The following is a 17316-nucleotide window of genomic DNA, read 5'->3' as shown; positions in this document are numbered from 1 at the left end:
TGTATAAGAAGAGTATCTGTTGTTTTGGATTTATTCCACAGTTATTTATCCAGCACAGAGTGCAAAGTGTTGCTGCATGTGGATGATATTCAATCTAAAAACAAAGATTGAAGTGTGGAGTGCCCCAAGGGTCAATCTTGTGACCTCTTTTATTTCTTTTATATATGAATGATTTATGTAATACATCTGAGGTTTTTAAGATATATTTATTGTTTGCTGATGACACCAGTAGTTTTATGTCTCATAATGATTACCAAACATTAAAAATGATAGTCAATAATGAACCCTTATAATTTCTGAATGGTTATATATGGATAAATTATCAGTAAATATGAGTAAAACACATTTTATGATATTCAGTAAACAGAAATGTTGATGTAAAGGATGTAACCATATATTTAGCAGGATCTGAAATTAAAAAACATGAGGTATCTTTGAAATTTTTGGAATCACGATTGATGATAGATTGATTTGGAAAGATCACATCATTTATGTAAGATTTCCAAAAAAAAAAAAAAATATTGGGAAACTTTTTTTCGACTGAAATCTCTACTCACACTTGTTCTTAAAGGAAACCAAAACCCAGAGAGAAATGTGGATTGAGTGAAAGCAGCAACATTAAAGTTTGAGGAAAATCGGACAATCAATGCAAAAGTTATGAATTTTTTTAAGTTTTGGTGTTGGAACCGCTGGATGAGGAGACTATATAGAGGGTATGTCGTCATGTGTGGACAACAATTTAAAGAAAATATAAAGGGAATTCCACAAAAATTCACTTTTCTACCATAATGAAAGAATACTTGACTAACCACTTTCAGGAGGTAGGGGGGGGGAATGATTGATACCCTTAACATATGTCAGTATCAAGTTGATGGAATGTGTGATTTTCATGAAAAATTAATTTTTGTGAAATTACCTTTATATTTTCTTTATACACTTTATTGTTGTCTACACATGACGTCATACCCTCTAGCAGTCTCCTCATCCATCGGTTCCAACACCAAAACTTTAAAAATTAATTTCCTCAAACTTTCATTGATGTTTTCTTACTAAATGTTGCTGCTTTCACTCAATCCACCTTTCTCTTTGGGTTTTGGTTTCTTTTAAAATGATATACAATGCAATTATTGCGCCCTTTTTAGAATATGGTCTTTCTGTTTGGGAATGTGCTGCACTATCTATTTTATTAGACTTTTCAAACTACAAAAACGTGCAATAAGAGTAATCAACCATTCTACTTGTATTTAGCTCACACTTCATCACTTTTTTTATACCCAAAAGATTTTAACGTTAGATATAAGTATATATTAGGTAATATCGTCTTTTTATGGCACGGAAAGCTTTAACCCGTGTATTAAAACGAAAACTTAAGGAGAATTTTATACAAAGTATCATTCATAACTGCTCGACATGCTTGGCTGGCATTTTTTTCATAATGAAAAAAAAACTTAAGGAGAATTTTATACAAAGTATCATTCATAACTGCTATAGATTACCCGGTACAAGTGTATTCACTTTGTTTTTGTACTGTCTCTGTAATGTAAATGTAGTGTTCATGTAACACTGCTGTATATATATATATATATATATATATATATATATATATATGTATATATTTTGTTCTGTTCTTACAATCGCATTTTCTGTATATTTGTTCATGTCTTTGTTTAAAAAAAAATGAAAATGATTACTGCTAAATATTAAATGCATTTTCATCGTTTACCGGGCTCGGCCAGATTTTAAGGAAACTTTCAATTCCTCTTTGGCTGTTCCCTTCTGCTTGTCGTATATTATGCATTCCATATATCCGCCTTTACTCTGTGCTTTGTCATGATTGTTTATATCATTGTCATTCTTTGATTTTTTATTTTTTTTTAATGCTGAACAAATAAATTCAAATCAATTCAATTCACTTCTCATTTAATCATTTGGTGGGTATATTCATCAAATGATATAGATTACCCGGTACAAGTGTACTGGTATTAATAGTTGTAATATTAAAGTCCATCGCAGGTACTTTCAAGCAATATGGCTTTTGTGACAGTTACTAAGTATTGCAGAGTTCATGCAAAGCCAGTTTATGTCACGTCGCAACAGCGAAAATAAATGTCTGGAATCGCGACTATCTTACAGCAGTTGTGTCGGTTGACTGATTGCTTTTCGTTCGAGTGTTTTGAGTGCCTGTGTCGATGGCCATACTAAAATCGCCCGCGAACGTTTGAATGGTAACTGTGTGCACTGTGCACTGGGTTGGTATCGCGTTATCGTCGTGCGACGCCTGAAAAATACGGCGACGGTGACCTAACCTGCCCCAACTTCCTAGTCCCATATACCCATGCGCGCACTAACCGCTAGCCCCCTATTTACTACAGTGCTGTGCGCTGTGAGCTCGCCCTGAGTTCTTTGTGTGATCGCGATGGCAAATTTGGACAATCAGCCGTCTGACCAGCAATGGGCCAATGGTGCTACGAAAGGAACGGAAAGAAATTTCTCGATTTCCAGCATTTTTGGCTTTGGTAAAGTAAGTGAAAACGTCTCTGTAATGCGCATTGTCTACCATACGAATCATCGATCGCCTCCTCCCCCCGAGTACCGGGTACAGCCTACGTTGTTACATCACCGATAACTCTCAGTACAGTCCCTCACGTAGTGATTTATGTTTGTTTTTATAATCGTGAATAATTTAAACACTTGAAATCGGCTTATTCTGCCCATCTTACCGGGTATTTACTTTCATATTCATTCGCAAAGTGGCCTGTGCGTTGCCGGGAGGTGGGGCTCTTCCCATTAGATATACCACCTCCCTTTCCCCACCCACAACTTGGAAGAAACCTTCCAAAGGCGAAGCCTATCAATTTAGGTATCATACCATCATCGGGCATCGTGATCATCGGCATGGCATCTCAACATTTTAGACATGATTTCCCCCCTTCATGTATGTAAAAAATGTATGATGTTGAATGACTTAAATGCATCATGTCTACATTGGAAACTAGTTGAAACTAGTTGAAACATTGGAAACTAGTTGAGAGTGAGACTCCCATGGGCCAATGCTATAATTTAGGAGTCAAAATGAGTGAGATCAATAGAAATGCATGCACATGCAAATGAAATAAAGTTTTAGAGTGAGAAAGGACCAAAATGAGCTAAGTGAGTCTCACTCTCAATGAGTGAGAGTTGGCAGCCCTGTGTCTAATGTATGTAATGACTTCTAGATCTACAAGTCCAGGCAGTATATGATTCGGCACGCCGTACACCAGGGTACCGTTGTAACCCGGGGAACCGCGTTGTATAGCGCCATCTCATGCCCATTATTTATAATGCGTATCCGAATTCAGATACGCCGATTCCGAATTCGGATACGGCAAAGTCGTAGCAATGACCTAGCACCATAGGTGTTTTTCGAAGTAATTTCTAACACCACACTGTTTTGTAAACATCATCTACCGTAACTTTTATTTTTCAGAAAAAAAAAATCACCGAAAGCCCAGAAAATTCACCCCAAAATCAACTGTATTTCTTCAAAATTTGATCATGTGGGCTGCCATCTTTATAATCTTCTACGTGTGCGCGAATGGTCGATAATAAGAGATGAAATGCGAAAGAAAAAGGTTCAGAGCAGAAAATAATTATTAGTTGCATACATTAATTGTTGCATAATCACAAATAAGAAAACATTTTTGTGCATAATAATACTAATATAATACTAAAAAATATTTTGACATATTTTTTGGTAAGCCAGGGTACAGCGCTGAAAAAAAAAAAAAAATTAATTCAACAAAATGGCGAATTTTCATTTGGTACCCCAGGGTACCAAATATTGCATCATATAATAATGCAGACCACTTAGCACTGGCACTGTAGTTTACTATTGTTCGTTAAGCCAGGTAGGTTTATTAAAGCAATTTCAGAAATCGAACAGTGCTTCTCTGTCTCGGCCACGACCAGTCAAGGAACTGGTCACAGTGCTGAATTCTGTCCTCACCAATGACCCTTGAATGTTGTTAGATGGTACACACCATGTACCGGTACACCTGAATAGAATTGAAAACATTTACAGCAGGAGGGCCCAAGGATGTATGGTAGCCCTACTACATATCGACCACCCTTATTGAAACGGACCGCGTATAATTCGCGCACTGAACACTTAGTACGCACATGAAAATGGATTGGCTTTGAATGTAGATGAGGATGGTGTGGGAAAACGCGATAATTCACTGTTCATTAATGGTTTTAATCAAGGACGAAATTTCGAATGAATATTTTCACCGAATCGGAATGACAGCACAATGTAATGTCTATGGAAGTTTCTAAAAGGCTTCTAAAAAGCTTTGTACAACACGGTGTTCAATACAACTCGGTTTGCGTGCATTGTCAATGCAAAAACAGCGGTCGATCCTAAAAACGCGATTTACCGCGGGGAGCTGAAACGAGGCCACGCAAGTTCGTCGGTGATATTTTTGCACTGAAACTTCGAATCGAAAAGGGAACAACGGCATTTGATAGAGCTGGATTTTGTCAATCACGTAGGTCAAGTTTTTTACGTGAATTTCAGTGTTAAATATTCTTATCAAGCAAATAAACATTAGGCGGTCGATTAGTAGTAGGTCCAACCATACACGGACTCATCGAGTACGGATGCATATTTGCAATGCAGTAAATAGGGTGCTTATACTGATAGTTACACTAACTGAAGTTCTTATAATGAGTATTCAAATTATATATTTTCAGACTGAATACTCCAAGGAGGAGCACTGGGCAATTCAAGCAGCCTTGCGACAGCGCCTCGGCCCAGCCTTTGTGAGTCAGAGGGCTGGTGCAGGTGGACAGAAAGTGGGTATCGTATAAAATGGACTCAGATTCTTATTTCAATCCATCATTCTGTAGACATGCACAAATATCAGGGAAAGGGGGAGGTCACTTCTTCTCATAAGCAGATGTACTACAGTAGAAAATAGTGTCATTATTGTTCAGACAGTACAGTCATGCTACACTTTATCTTCATTCTCGCTGTGTGTTTGTTTGTGATCAAGAGATACTCTTACCAGTTGGAATTTGAAAAATTGTTGCGGAAAGTTAAGTAAATTAAAGTAAATTGCTACTGGAGAGAAGAAAATCAAAACAGAAACAAAACAAAACATTACCCTCTCTATTTATGAATCAGTTATAAAGTTTTTGATACTATATAGATCATAGATATGTATGGACTTTGCGTCTTGAAAGAAGCATTTTTTATTTTATTTTATTTTATTTTATTTTATTTTATTTTATTATTTTTTTTTTTTTGCAATGATATAGCATCCTTAAGTTTACTCAATTGAATTGCATTTGAATTGTGCATAATTTTGTACATTCAGCTCTCACCAAGAATTAATACAAGTATGCTAATGTATTGTGTGATTTAAACTCTTTTCCACATATACAGCTTGCATACATCGAGGGATGGAGATTGATCAACCTTGCCAATGAGACGTTTGGTTTCAATGGTTGGTCACACTCTATCACCAATCAGACAATAGGTACAGCTTTTGCTTCTGTTGTGATGGATTATTTACTGGTAAAAGTTGTCAAACATGATATGATTTATTTCACAAATAAGTGAGTGTTGTGCAGTCAAGATTGTCTCCTTCAGTGGTCACTATTTTGCTTTCTGTTCCAGTGAAATATCCATATTGTGTGTGCATGTGTGTGTTTGTGTGTGTGTTTTGTTCAATTTTTAAAACAGTCATTATTGTCATATGCAGTCATATAATACCAAGATAATTCAAAATACTAATTAATCTGAAAACTTGTAAATTGGTTGTACATGTATATCTACTGCAAGGGAACTAGTGCCATTGTAGTAGATGTCCATCCAGCTTGCCCTGCAGTTGCCCTAATTCATTTGTGTGTTTTTCCATTCTATATATTTCTCTTTTGTTTTGTCTGATTTCTTCAACATTCCAATCATTGTTTCCTGATTGATTTTATCAGATTTTGTTGACCAAATTGGAGGCAGATTTTTCGTTGGTGTTAGTGCTATCGTCAGGGTCGAATTAAAGGTAAGAGTCACAGGTGATTTTTCCCATATCTATATGTCACCTCAATTCTGTATTATCAAGCACACTATAAAAATTAACAGAATTTTGAAATTTCATTATGTATCTAGACCATATTTTGTGTTTAAAGATGAAATCATATCAAATGATAAATTTCTGTGACTGATCAATTCTATGAAAGAGATACTGAAATCACTCAAATGAGAGTAATTGCTTTTTATTTAAACTTCTTTAAGATATATCTCTCTCATTAAAAAAAAATAGTTCTGTTTTGTTTGGTTTGGTTTTAAGGCAAAGCTCCTTGAGTTGATAATTTATGCACTTGTGCAGTATGCTCCTTTCTGTATGGAACCCTAACATTGGCGAAGTACCTTGTAGTCAATCCTTAAAGCAGAAAATATACAATATATCTGTCATATAGCCATTTAATTGCATTAAGTTTTTGACTGCTTATTTCAGAGGGTAATTGAGATTTTTAAGTCTTATCTATATGACAGTGTAATCTCCTGTTTGTTTTCAACAGTGCACAGAGTCGAGAGCACTGAAGAATTGATATTACATTACTGTTGTTTTTGTTTCTAGGATGGAGTTTACCATGAAGACATAGGATATGGGGTCAGTGAGGGCATGAAATCCAAAGCACTTGCCTTGGAGAAGGCCAGGAAAGAGGCTGTAACTGATGGACTCAAGAGGGCGCTAAAGTAAGCTTAGTACAAGTCTAGGGCAATTACCCCCTGGGCAATTTCCCCGGACCCTTCCCCTGACCCTAACCCTAATCCTAATCCTGAGCCTAATCCTAGTCCTGACCCAAACTCTTAACACTAAACCTAACCGTAATCTTTACTCTGACCTTATCACTAACCAGTATTTAGCCAGGGGGTATGTGCCCTCAGAATTGCCCTGATACGCTTAGTACATGTAGCCCACTTCTCTGTTGTTCAGTACATCTCGTGTCAGTTTGTACGAGATACAATACAGAAAATCGGGGAGACAAAGCATTCAATCAGATTGCATGTGAAGATACTGTTTTCTACAAGAAATGTAATCATGATAAGATCTGACTAATACAGCCTGTTCCAATTTCTGGTCTTGATTATTTAAGTGTCAAATTCGAATACCTATCTATGGCCATTTCCTGTGCTATGATATCATGACAATAATGAATCGAATGTGCCACGAGTACAGACTTTGCTGTCATTTCAGAATCAGTAGATCAGAGTCATATTGCTCCATCATTTGACAAATGTTTCAAATTCATTTCCGTGGTTTTTCTGGACAAAAAAAAATATGTTGAGAATTAAACTTCCTACAGTTCTTTATAAAGATTTTGTTCACTTACACTCATTTAAATTTTCTCTTGACTATTGTTGCTGTACTATTTGTTCCAATGTCTGTCATATGACAGTATCTTGGTTGATATTTTACAGTGGAGGAAATTCAGAAATTAATTTTTTACACCTTGTAAAGAAACAAATGCAATCCATTGACAGATAATTTGCAGGGGTGGATCCAGGAATTCTTGAAGGGGGGGGGGGGCCTGAGCCCCTTTCGTTTTTTTATCTTTTTATTTCTTTTATTTTAACAAAAATAAAGGGGGGGGGGGCACACGTCCAGTGCACCCCTCCTGGATCTGCCACTGATTTGATCAAGTTCATCCTTATGTGCAAAATATCAGAAAGTGAAATTATATATTTAAGATGATTGTTCATTTGCTTTGATCCATACAGAAACTTTGGCAACTGTCTGGGCAACTGCCTCAATGATAAGTCTTACCTGAAGGCTATTGGCAAAGCACCAAAACCTGTAAGCATCTTATCTTTATAAGTCATGTTTTATTCATCTGACAGGAATGTCATGTTATCCAAAGTCGTTGACTTCATATTTTATTACCTTTTGCAATCCCCTAGGAAATGACATATCAGGACCTAAGTGTGGTATATTTGATAATATGGCTTGTGGAAATCAATTTACATGAGAATTTACACCTTGGAGGTTGAATGCACTGTGAGAGCAGTGAAACAAAAGGCACCTAAGCTGTGGTACTTCAGGCAGAACAAGACAAATCCTGTATGTCCCCCAAAAAATTACAATCAGATTTTTGCATTGATAACACCTTATACGATTAAACTGTCTAAATGCTACTTCAGGGTCTTAATTTATAACATCTTAGTTCTATTTTGCAGAAAACCCCATTCAATTTGGTTAAGCGGTCACAGAGAAGTGTGGATTGTTGTAAAGCATGTCATGAGTCTGATTCTTCCAAGGTTAGCACTTGGATGCTCTTGTGTGTGAACACAATAGACAGAACTTGGAGGGAAGAGATTCCTGACATGCTCTACAAAATTCCTCATTTCTCTTTGACCACTGAAGCAAATCCAATGGGGTTTTCTGTAAGATGTGGGCAATGAGTTATAGTTTTGTTTCAAAAGTTAAGCCATCTGAATGTTGGTAAAGTCAACTGATATGGTAATGTGTGGGTGGAGTGATAAGGCCATCTTCATCAAGTGACTGTAACATCATGGCTGCCATACCTCTCACTCCCTTTGTGTGTGGCATGTCTTTGAATTCACACTTTTTCAGAAAGACAATCTTTTATCAGTATGAAAGGCATATCAAGAATGAATAATAACTTTTGTGCAATATATGTGAAAAGATTCAAAAGTATGTTGAAGGTGATTTTTTGTCTTGTTTTGTCTTCCCATTGTTCATGTTGTAGCAAGAGACAACACACTGTGTGGTAAACATGAAGCAATCGGATGTTGATAGTGACATTGTGAGGGCACGATATGCCTCCGTCAACAAACCTGGAGCAAGTAGCAGGTCAGCTGCTGGAGTGTTCACCCCACCATTACCAGTCAACCGGCCGGGTTCAGCAACCCCACAGCATGGCAAAACATCAACAACTGCTCATCCCTTGTCCGTGGGTGGACAGGGTGGGGTTGCCACAGGGGCACCTACAGACAGCAAGACAGAAATGGGCATGGGTGGGACTGAGCGGCCATTTAGCCCCTCTTCGATGCAGGTTGAGCATGCCATGGAGACGCCGAAGCATGACAGCAAAAGAGAGAACTTAACATCTGCTCAGCATAGCTCCCCAACGTGTGTTCTTGCTGATGTAATCATGAATGACAAGTAAGAAAACCTTATTAGTTCAGCTCACTCCAAGACTACCAGTATAAAAGCACTTACAAATTATTCATTGCAACTGATTGACAAATTGCCCTACATCGACGTAAATAAGCACTGAATTGATCAGTGTTTTATTAGTAGCCATGATAAAAAAATCATGGGCATACATACTCAAGCAGGATTCGAACCTACGACCTCCTGATCACCGGCTGAAGAATTTCATGAATTTGAACACTTACAAATTAGTTACATTAAAATCTGTGTAAATCAATACTCTACATTTTCAATGAAGTGATGTAATTTCACAAGAAGAACAAAGAAAAAAATCCTCTGGCAAGGTACATGTATTAAGATTTAGTATCCATAAAGTTGTTCATACCATAAACTAGGAACACATTTTGACTAGAGGGAGTTTGACAAAAATAAGAATACCAATGAGTTTGACAAAAATAAAAATACCAAAGAGTTTGACAAAAATAAAAATACCTCAAAAACAACAAAAAAAACCCCCACCCCAATCCTGACATACAGGTGAAATTTCAAGGACTTATGTAAGTGCTTGCTGTAAGGATTTTGTGAAAATAAGATTGAGACACAGATTGAAATACAGATGAATGCATTTTTATAAAGATCCTATCGTAGGCTTTTGCACCTAAACACGCAATGAGTCAGAATGGCTTGATTTCAATTGTGTAATACACTAGGAAGTCCACTCCAGACTCCGCTCAATGTTCCACTGAGGACCAACTACGGCTGAGGAAACTGAGGCAGCAACAGAAGCAGCAAGAATTCAGGGAGCAGATGAGGAGAAAACAGCAGATGGGCCAACAGAGGCCTGCCCAAACAGTAAGCAGCCCGCTATTTAGCATCAAAAATTATCATGACATTTTATACAGCTTTGTGCTGTACTGTACAATAATGCTATGTATTCTGCTCTTGTGTAGTGTAGAATTATGTCACCAAAGTTAATGCAGTGAGATGTCTTGTAATCATGTTTCTATTAATTATTGTTGTCCCCGCCGAACGAGTTCGAGCAGGGGACTATGAAACGGGCTCCGTACGTGTGTGTGTCCGTGTGTCCGTCCGTGTGTCCGTCCGTGTGTCCGTCCGTGCGTCCGTGTGTGATCAAAATGTTCAAAATGCTACTCCTTCGCCATTTCTAACCCGATTTTGATTCTGTTTGCTTTATATGATAGCACTACATGGGAGCTTTGAAACTTCTATAAAGAATTTCAGTTGTGACCTTTGACCTTGACCTTTGACCTATATTGTACATTTTGCTTCAAAATGCTACTCCTTCGCCATTTCTAACCCGATTTTGATTCCGTTTGCTTTATATGATGGCACTAGGTGAGGGCTTCAAAACTTCTACACAGAATTTTGACCTTTGACTTCTTTGACCTTTGACCTTGATTTTTTGCCTATATTGTACATTGGCTACAAAATGCTACTCCTTCGCCATTTCTAACCCGATTTCGATTCCGTTTGCTTTATATGATGGCACTAGGTGAGGGCTTCAAAACTTCTACACAGAATTTTGACCTTTGACTTCTTTGACCTTTGACCTTGATTTTTGACCTAAATTGTACATTTTGCTACAAAATGCTACTCCTTCGCCATTTGTAACCCGATTTCAATTCCGTTTGCTTTAAGTGATGGCACTTGGTGAGGGCTTCAAAACTTCTACACAGAATTTTGACCTTTGACTTCTTTGACCTCTGACCTTGATTTTTGACCTGTATTGTACATTTTGCTATTAAATGCTACTCCTTCGCCATTTCTAACCCGATTTCGATTCCGTTTGCTTTATGTGATGGCACTAGGTGAGGGCTTCAAAACTTCTACACAGAATTTTGTCCTTTGACTTCTTTGACCTTTGACCTTGATTTTTTACCTATATTGTACATTGGCTACAAAATGCTACTCCTTCGCCATTTCTAACCCGATTTCGATTCCGTTTGCTTTATGTGATGGCACTAGGTGAGGGCTTCAAAACTTCTACATAGAATTTTGACCTTTGACTTCTTTGACCTTTGACCTTGATCTTTTTACCTATATTGTACATTTTGCTACTAAATGCTACTTCCGGCGGGGACATATATTACGCACCGCGTAATTTCTACTTTTCCTTGTTTCTTTGTTTTTTATTGTTTATTTGTTCGGTTATAATGAAATTTCGATATAACAAAAGAAAACTGCTGGTCCCGAGGACTTCGTTATGATAGGAGTCCACTGTAGCTGTTTTGTGAAAAATGTGAAAATAGGAAAAATTATATAACTTTCTTATTCTTTGTGCAATATTAAGCCATTGAGGATGAGATGATTTTGCTATAACCTGCACTACCTGTAGACAAGCGCGCCGGAACACTTTTGGTTTTGAGGGGGCAAAATCTCGACGGGGCACATTATGTGACGGTGTGAAATCCTCGGCGAGGGAGCGAAGCGACAGAGCGGGGGTACCACGGTAGGGACTTTTCGCAAAAACAGAGTACAAAAGTCGCGTTTAAAGAGCATTTAAAAGCAAATTTCTAGGTAATTACACATAGTGAAAAACAATTTAGTGCGATGGACTATGATTATACATATGGGGTACATTTGTATGTGATGGTGTAAGATCCTCGGCGAGGGAGTGAAGCGACTGAGCAGGGGGAGGGTGTAGGAGGGGGGATACCCCCTCCCACGGTAGGGACTTTTTGTAAAAACAGAGTACAAAAGTTGCGTTTATAGAGCATTTAAAAGCAAATTTCTAGGGAATTAAACGCGGCGAAAGAAAAATAGTGTGAAGGACGATACGATTATGAAATACGAGGGTACATTGTGTCCGGTGTGAGATCCTCGGCGAGGGAGCAAAGCGACCGAGCGGGGGAGGATTTGGGAGGGGGTATCGTGGTAGGGTCTTTTTGTAAAAACAGAGTGTAAAAGTCGCATTTACAGAACATTTTAATTAAAATTTCTAGGTAAGTAGTAAAACAAACATCACTGCGAAGGACTATCATAACTTATGAAAACTGTTCATTTTACTATGTATGTACGGGCAGAGCGAGCGAGCCACTTTCACTTTGCCATTCGTCTGAAATGTATCCATTAAAACGTGATCGCATTGTTCGAGCAAAATAAATTTTTCTTATATTGCTCAAAAACATAGAAGAAAGGAAAAATGTAAGGTGTACTAAAAGTATGTTTCAGGGGGCACATTCGAGGACGCGAGGTTACCATCTATACACTCAATTTACTCATAGGTAAATATTAGTCTATAGATATTATTATAATGTATGTTAATAATGAATTATGTTTTTTGCCCCGTTAGGGGTTTTTGCATTTTGCATTTTCAGTTATGAAATTGACAACTTTTAGACAAGAAAAGTGCCTTTATTGTTCATTTTGGTCTTTAAATAATTGATTAATTATTTGTTACAGTTGCCCCCCCGCTTCCGGCGCCCTTGCCTGTAGACCATTTACCACTCTCTTTTTGTTGTTTATTCTTGTTTTGAATGTCAGCTTGCATATAGAATGGCAGCGCATTTCAGATTTGAGCTTGTGCATAGGATACACTGAGCATTGTATTTGGTCTAGAATTCTTCCCATCCCCATCAAAACAGAGATAGAGAGAGAGCGAGAGGGGGGGGGGGTGGGTGAGAGAGAAAGGAGTTGGGATGGATGAAAGGTAAGCCTCTAGATTAAAACGATAAATGTATTTCATCATGCTGTTTTTTTTTTCTCTCCAGACAAGCAATCCTGGTAGTAGGAAAACCAATGTCACATCTGATATGAATCCTGCACTCATGGAAGAAATTGAAGGTACTGTACATGTATATGAGTCACTTTAACACTTGGTTACATGTCTTGCTTCAAAACTGCTTTAATTTCACTTTCATATAATGTTTGTCCACAGAATATAACAGTTTGGGTTTAACAGCCAGCATGCAGTCCTTGTGAAGTAATTTGTAATTCTATTAGAAGTCACTTTGCTGCTGAATGAAGAAACATTTTTGTTTTTTGCAAACCTTCCCTTTTTCTTTTTGAAACATACTATTTTGAATTCTAAATGTTTTCTTTTTGAGAAAAGAAAACAAAATCATTAGAAAGGGGATTTCCGCCTTTGAATCATCTTCAAATAGCTTTAAGACATCTTGAATTATGAATTTGATACAATGTTGTGTTTTTGAAAGCAATTGATCTTTTGAAAGTAATTAATCTACTGCAACTACTACTACTTCTACTACTTCTACTACTGCTATTACTACTACTACCACTACTACTACTACTACTACTACTACTACTACTACTACTACTACTACTACTACTACTACTACCACTACCACTACCACTACCACTACCACTACCACTACTACTACACGAACACACACACACAAAAACAATTGTGATGTGGTGAGCATGGAATGCGCCAAGTATACATACGAGAGTTATTCAGGAAAGTACCTTACCTAAGCTGAAACATCAATCTCCACCATCAATTCTTCCTTTTTCTTGTTTTTCTTATTTCCAGATTCATCTTTCTTTTCTCCTTGCTCCCTCCCTCTCTCTCTCTCTCTCTCTCAAAATATTTATTTCTATTACCTGCTTCAGTTACAGAAAAGGGTGTATGTGCTGTTAATGCAAGTGTTCTTTGCTTATTGCTGTGCAATAATTTGTCATCTGTTTGTTTGTTTGCTTCTGAAGTAGATTTGCCAGTCCCGCTGGCCACCTCCACCCCTCTGGACACTGTGATCCTTGGGGGTTCATCAGTAGCAGGAGCCACATCAGCCCATCCTGTTACCACCACCACCACTTCAACAACAACCACAGCCATTTCAGCAGCTATCTACAGAGGCCCACAAGCTCCCATGGACCCTTCAGATGAACAACTGCTTGCAGAAGGTATGCATCTGTTCTTTTGACCTAAACCGAGATCCTCAAAAGAGTTAAATTTTGTCCGGTATACATACACTGTACATAGCTTGCATAGCTTTGGACTTACTCTCACAAAACTTATCTCCATGCTTTCAGACGACCCGGAGTTCTGGGCTTCGATGTCCTTCCTCGATGCTGCAGAGTCTGACCAGGGTGGAGTGACAGACTCTGCCCCTTCTGGGCCCACAACATCAGGTGCCCCACCGCCACTGCAGACACGGAAGTCAGCACCAGGGTCAATAAATGCTATGAGGTCAAGCAGCCCCATGGAGATGCAGGCAGGACACACAGGCTTCCCGCAGAAGTCCACCAGGGAACAGGTCTGCCAGTCAGGTAGTGGGGTTGGTAGACAGCAGAGTGGTGATACCAGAGCAGCAGCAGGTGTTGCCCCTCAACACCAAAAGGTCCCACCTAGAGGGGAATCTGGCGGTGCCCCTCTTCCGCAAACAAGGACTCATAATGCCCCAAGAGGGAACCAGATGGGGAGCAATCAGTTACATAATGGCAATGTTACACCAGGAAGTGCACCACAGGGACAAGGGACTTTGACTAAGGTTGGACATGGTGCTTTTCAGAAAGGGGGACAGCATCAACCACAGGGACAGCAGTGGAGTAAAATTGCAGGGAATAATACAGATGGAAGTGGCTGTGGCAGGGGAAAAGAAAATGTTGCAGGTGGGCGGATAGTCACGAGGTCAGCTGGAAACAGGCAGTTCGATGGTGAGTCCAAAATCTTGGCACCTTGATTAGATAAATTAGTCAAAGAACTCACCTCCCCATCCAATAGCTTATATGAATCATTTTTAGTGGCCAAGGACAGACACAAATGTGTTTCAGTGTCAAACCACAACTCAGAGGACAAAGATTTTACATTACTTTACACTATTATGATTTTAGCATTTATTTTCAATGATTGGTATTGTTCTCATAGAGAGTATTTGGGACTAAGAGTACACAGAGATTCTAAAAAAAAATAAAAAATGATGTTTTATTTAAAGAGCAATTGATTCAAATACTCAAACATGTTTCATGTCAATTGCCATCTGTAGCTAAAAATAAGTGTACATTGATTGGGTATGTATAAAGTACTGTATCTTATGTCGTTGGATGCATTTTATTGCACTAATTCATGTAAATAACTGTAATATAAATATTTTGTGTTGTGAAGGTGATCTTTTTCCTGGAGGCTCTATTAAACATTACCATCCACCCAACACTCAGAGTACATGGCATCCTGTCTTTTGTTTTGTCTTTTTGCATTAGATTGTTCAGCAGCCATGAAGAGGCGACGGACAGACAGCTTGTAGGTGTGTCCTTGAGATGATGAATTACATTATCATAGCCATCTTTTATTGAGAACTTAAATTATTTTATCAGGAGCCCCAGCATCAGGACAGTATGACAAGTTATCAGATGGGAAGAGCACAGGAAAAATTTTGCCACCATACTGCTCCCTAGAGTCCTGTTTCATGTCAATAATGTCAATAAAATTATATTTTGTCTAGCCAGTAACTGGTGAGGCAAGTATTTGACCAAATAGCTTGCAGTGTGCTTGTGGCTGATACTTTTTTTTAACATAAAAAAAAAAAAAAAAAAAAAAAAATTGAGATTCAGATGTTTATGAAATCTTGAGCACGGTATTAACCCAGAAAATATCAAAATTACTGGAAAGCTCACCATTATGCATACCAGCTTTCCTTCTCAGTATCAAGATGTCAAGTGCATGTACTGTAAAATGAGGAATGTTCGCGTGCATTTTGATTTCACGAATTTCGCGAGCAGCAACATTCGCGAAATTAAAATGCACACGAAAGTTCCTGCCTACACAATATGCATTGGATGCCAGTGGCAAGTCGCAAAAATTTCATGCTGTGAGAAAGGCCGTCTACTCCAATTCGCGAAATTTTCATGCCGCGAATATATCGTGTTTTACAGTACATGTATGAAAGCTATCAAATTAACTATGTGATACTTCCAATTTTTATGGAAATACATTCCTGGTATTCAGTGAGTAGACTGATGGATTGCTGAAGGCAAGATGGTGATGAAGGTTGCAATGTAAAGCCAGTGATGACAGAAAGTTCCACTTTTCTGGGAGGAATTTGTCTAAAATCCAAGAAGCATTTGCACCTGCAAACAGCTTGCAGTAAATTCAGGCAGCACTTCTTGTTAAAGTTCTTCTGTTTAAACTTTTTACTGAGCCAAACCTGCTGGCAAAAGTGACATGCGAATGGGGTACAATTTGCATGTGGTGTGCTACCAGCAGTCAAGAACGGTGCATCATATTCCGCAACACTAGCAGTACATGTATGTTAATACAATGTACGTATGGTAACGTCATCAAACATCCAATATTCTTCCCCTTTCATAAGGTTTATATGCTACAAATGCAATTTCTGGTGAGTAAACTTTAAAATGTGATGAGCTAATTGATACAGGGAACAAGCTATATTATATATATTTTTAATGAATCAGATGAGTGCTGCATAATATATACAATACATAAATATATGCATTTTTTATGAATACACCAAGTGCATCACAATCTATGCAAGCAGGTTCCCCACTTTAAACTTTTATAAAGCTTCAAACTACGCAATCTAGATTGCAAGGAGGAGCAAACTTGGGTGGATTACTAAACACAGCGTACTGACTAAAAAAAAAAAAAAAAAAAAAATGGCAACTTACACTGGTGCCAGGACACATACAATGGACTCCTGTTATAACAAAGTCCTCGGGACCGGCAGTTTTCTTTTGTTATATCGAAATTTCGTTATAACTGATTAAATAAACAATAGAAGACATTGAGGTAATAGTGTTGCAGCCAGAATTTTGCTGTAACCATTTTTGTTATAACGAGAGTGCACTGTCAAGTGTTCTGATAGATGAATGTTAAACCTGCAGTGGATATTTTCTGTAAATTTGTGCTTCTGTAATTGCAGTGTACAATGTAGTGGCAAGTCATGTGGGTGTAGGATCATTACGAAATCCACTTTCCAAATGCATGAAATACAAGTGCATGTTAAGGAAATGTATGTAGATTTGTGGTGTACATGTATATTGAAGCATGCTATACATAAAGACATGCAGTATCATAAAATAATACTGACTGCTTTTTAAAATTCCTTGTATACTTATGTTTCATACCAGTATCTAAATATGAAGATATGTTTAGAATAAATCCATATACATCTGTACATGTACATGTACATTATGTATACTTTTACAATTTATGGGC

The 17316-nt window shown here is 37.9% G+C and overlaps 1 protein-coding gene across 2 annotated transcripts; it reads left to right on the top strand.

Annotated features, from left to right (window-relative positions):
• The first annotated feature begins 2375 nt into the window (after positions 1-2375).
• LOC140246312 (uncharacterized) lies at positions 2376-17310 on the top strand. 2 transcript variants are annotated; one of them, XM_072325785.1, is made up of 12 exons: positions 2376-2521; positions 4732-4833; positions 5426-5519; positions 5974-6041; positions 6621-6739; positions 7766-7841; positions 8755-9170; positions 9872-10013; positions 12893-12965; positions 13851-14045; positions 14175-14798; positions 15342-17310. In XM_072325785.1, exons 1-12 carry the CDS (start codon positions 2417-2419, stop codon positions 15383-15385), a joined length of 2058 nt encoding a protein of 685 aa, XP_072181886.1. In that variant the 5' UTR covers positions 2376-2416; the 3' UTR covers positions 15386-17310. The 2 variants fall into 2 exon arrangements, with proteins under 2 accessions (XP_072181886.1, XP_072181885.1); XM_072325784.1 differs by having other exon boundaries at positions 13848-14045.
• The last annotated feature ends 6 nt before the right edge of the window (positions 17311-17316 follow it).

This window comes from Diadema setosum, chromosome 2 (genome assembly GCF_964275005.1).
Source record: "Diadema setosum chromosome 2, eeDiaSeto1, whole genome shotgun sequence".
In the NCBI taxonomy this organism is placed as follows: domain Eukaryota; kingdom Metazoa; phylum Echinodermata; class Echinoidea; order Diadematoida; family Diadematidae; genus Diadema; species Diadema setosum.
The sequence above is the reverse complement of the archived record's forward strand: the minus strand, read 5'-3'. Positions and strand labels throughout refer to the sequence as shown.

Coding starts and splice junctions, on each gene's coding strand:
- LOC140246312 (XM_072325784.1), top strand. CDS start 2,417: ATGGCAAATTTGGACAATCAGCCGTCTGACCAGCAATGGGCCAATGGT. Junction 7,842..8,754: donor TTGGCAAAGCACCAAAACCT/GTAAGCATCTTA, acceptor TTCATGTTGTAG/CAAGAGACAACACACTGTGT. Junction 10,014..12,892: donor AACAGAGGCCTGCCCAAACA/GTAAGCAGCCCG, acceptor TTTTCTCTCCAG/ACAAGCAATCCTGGTAGTAG.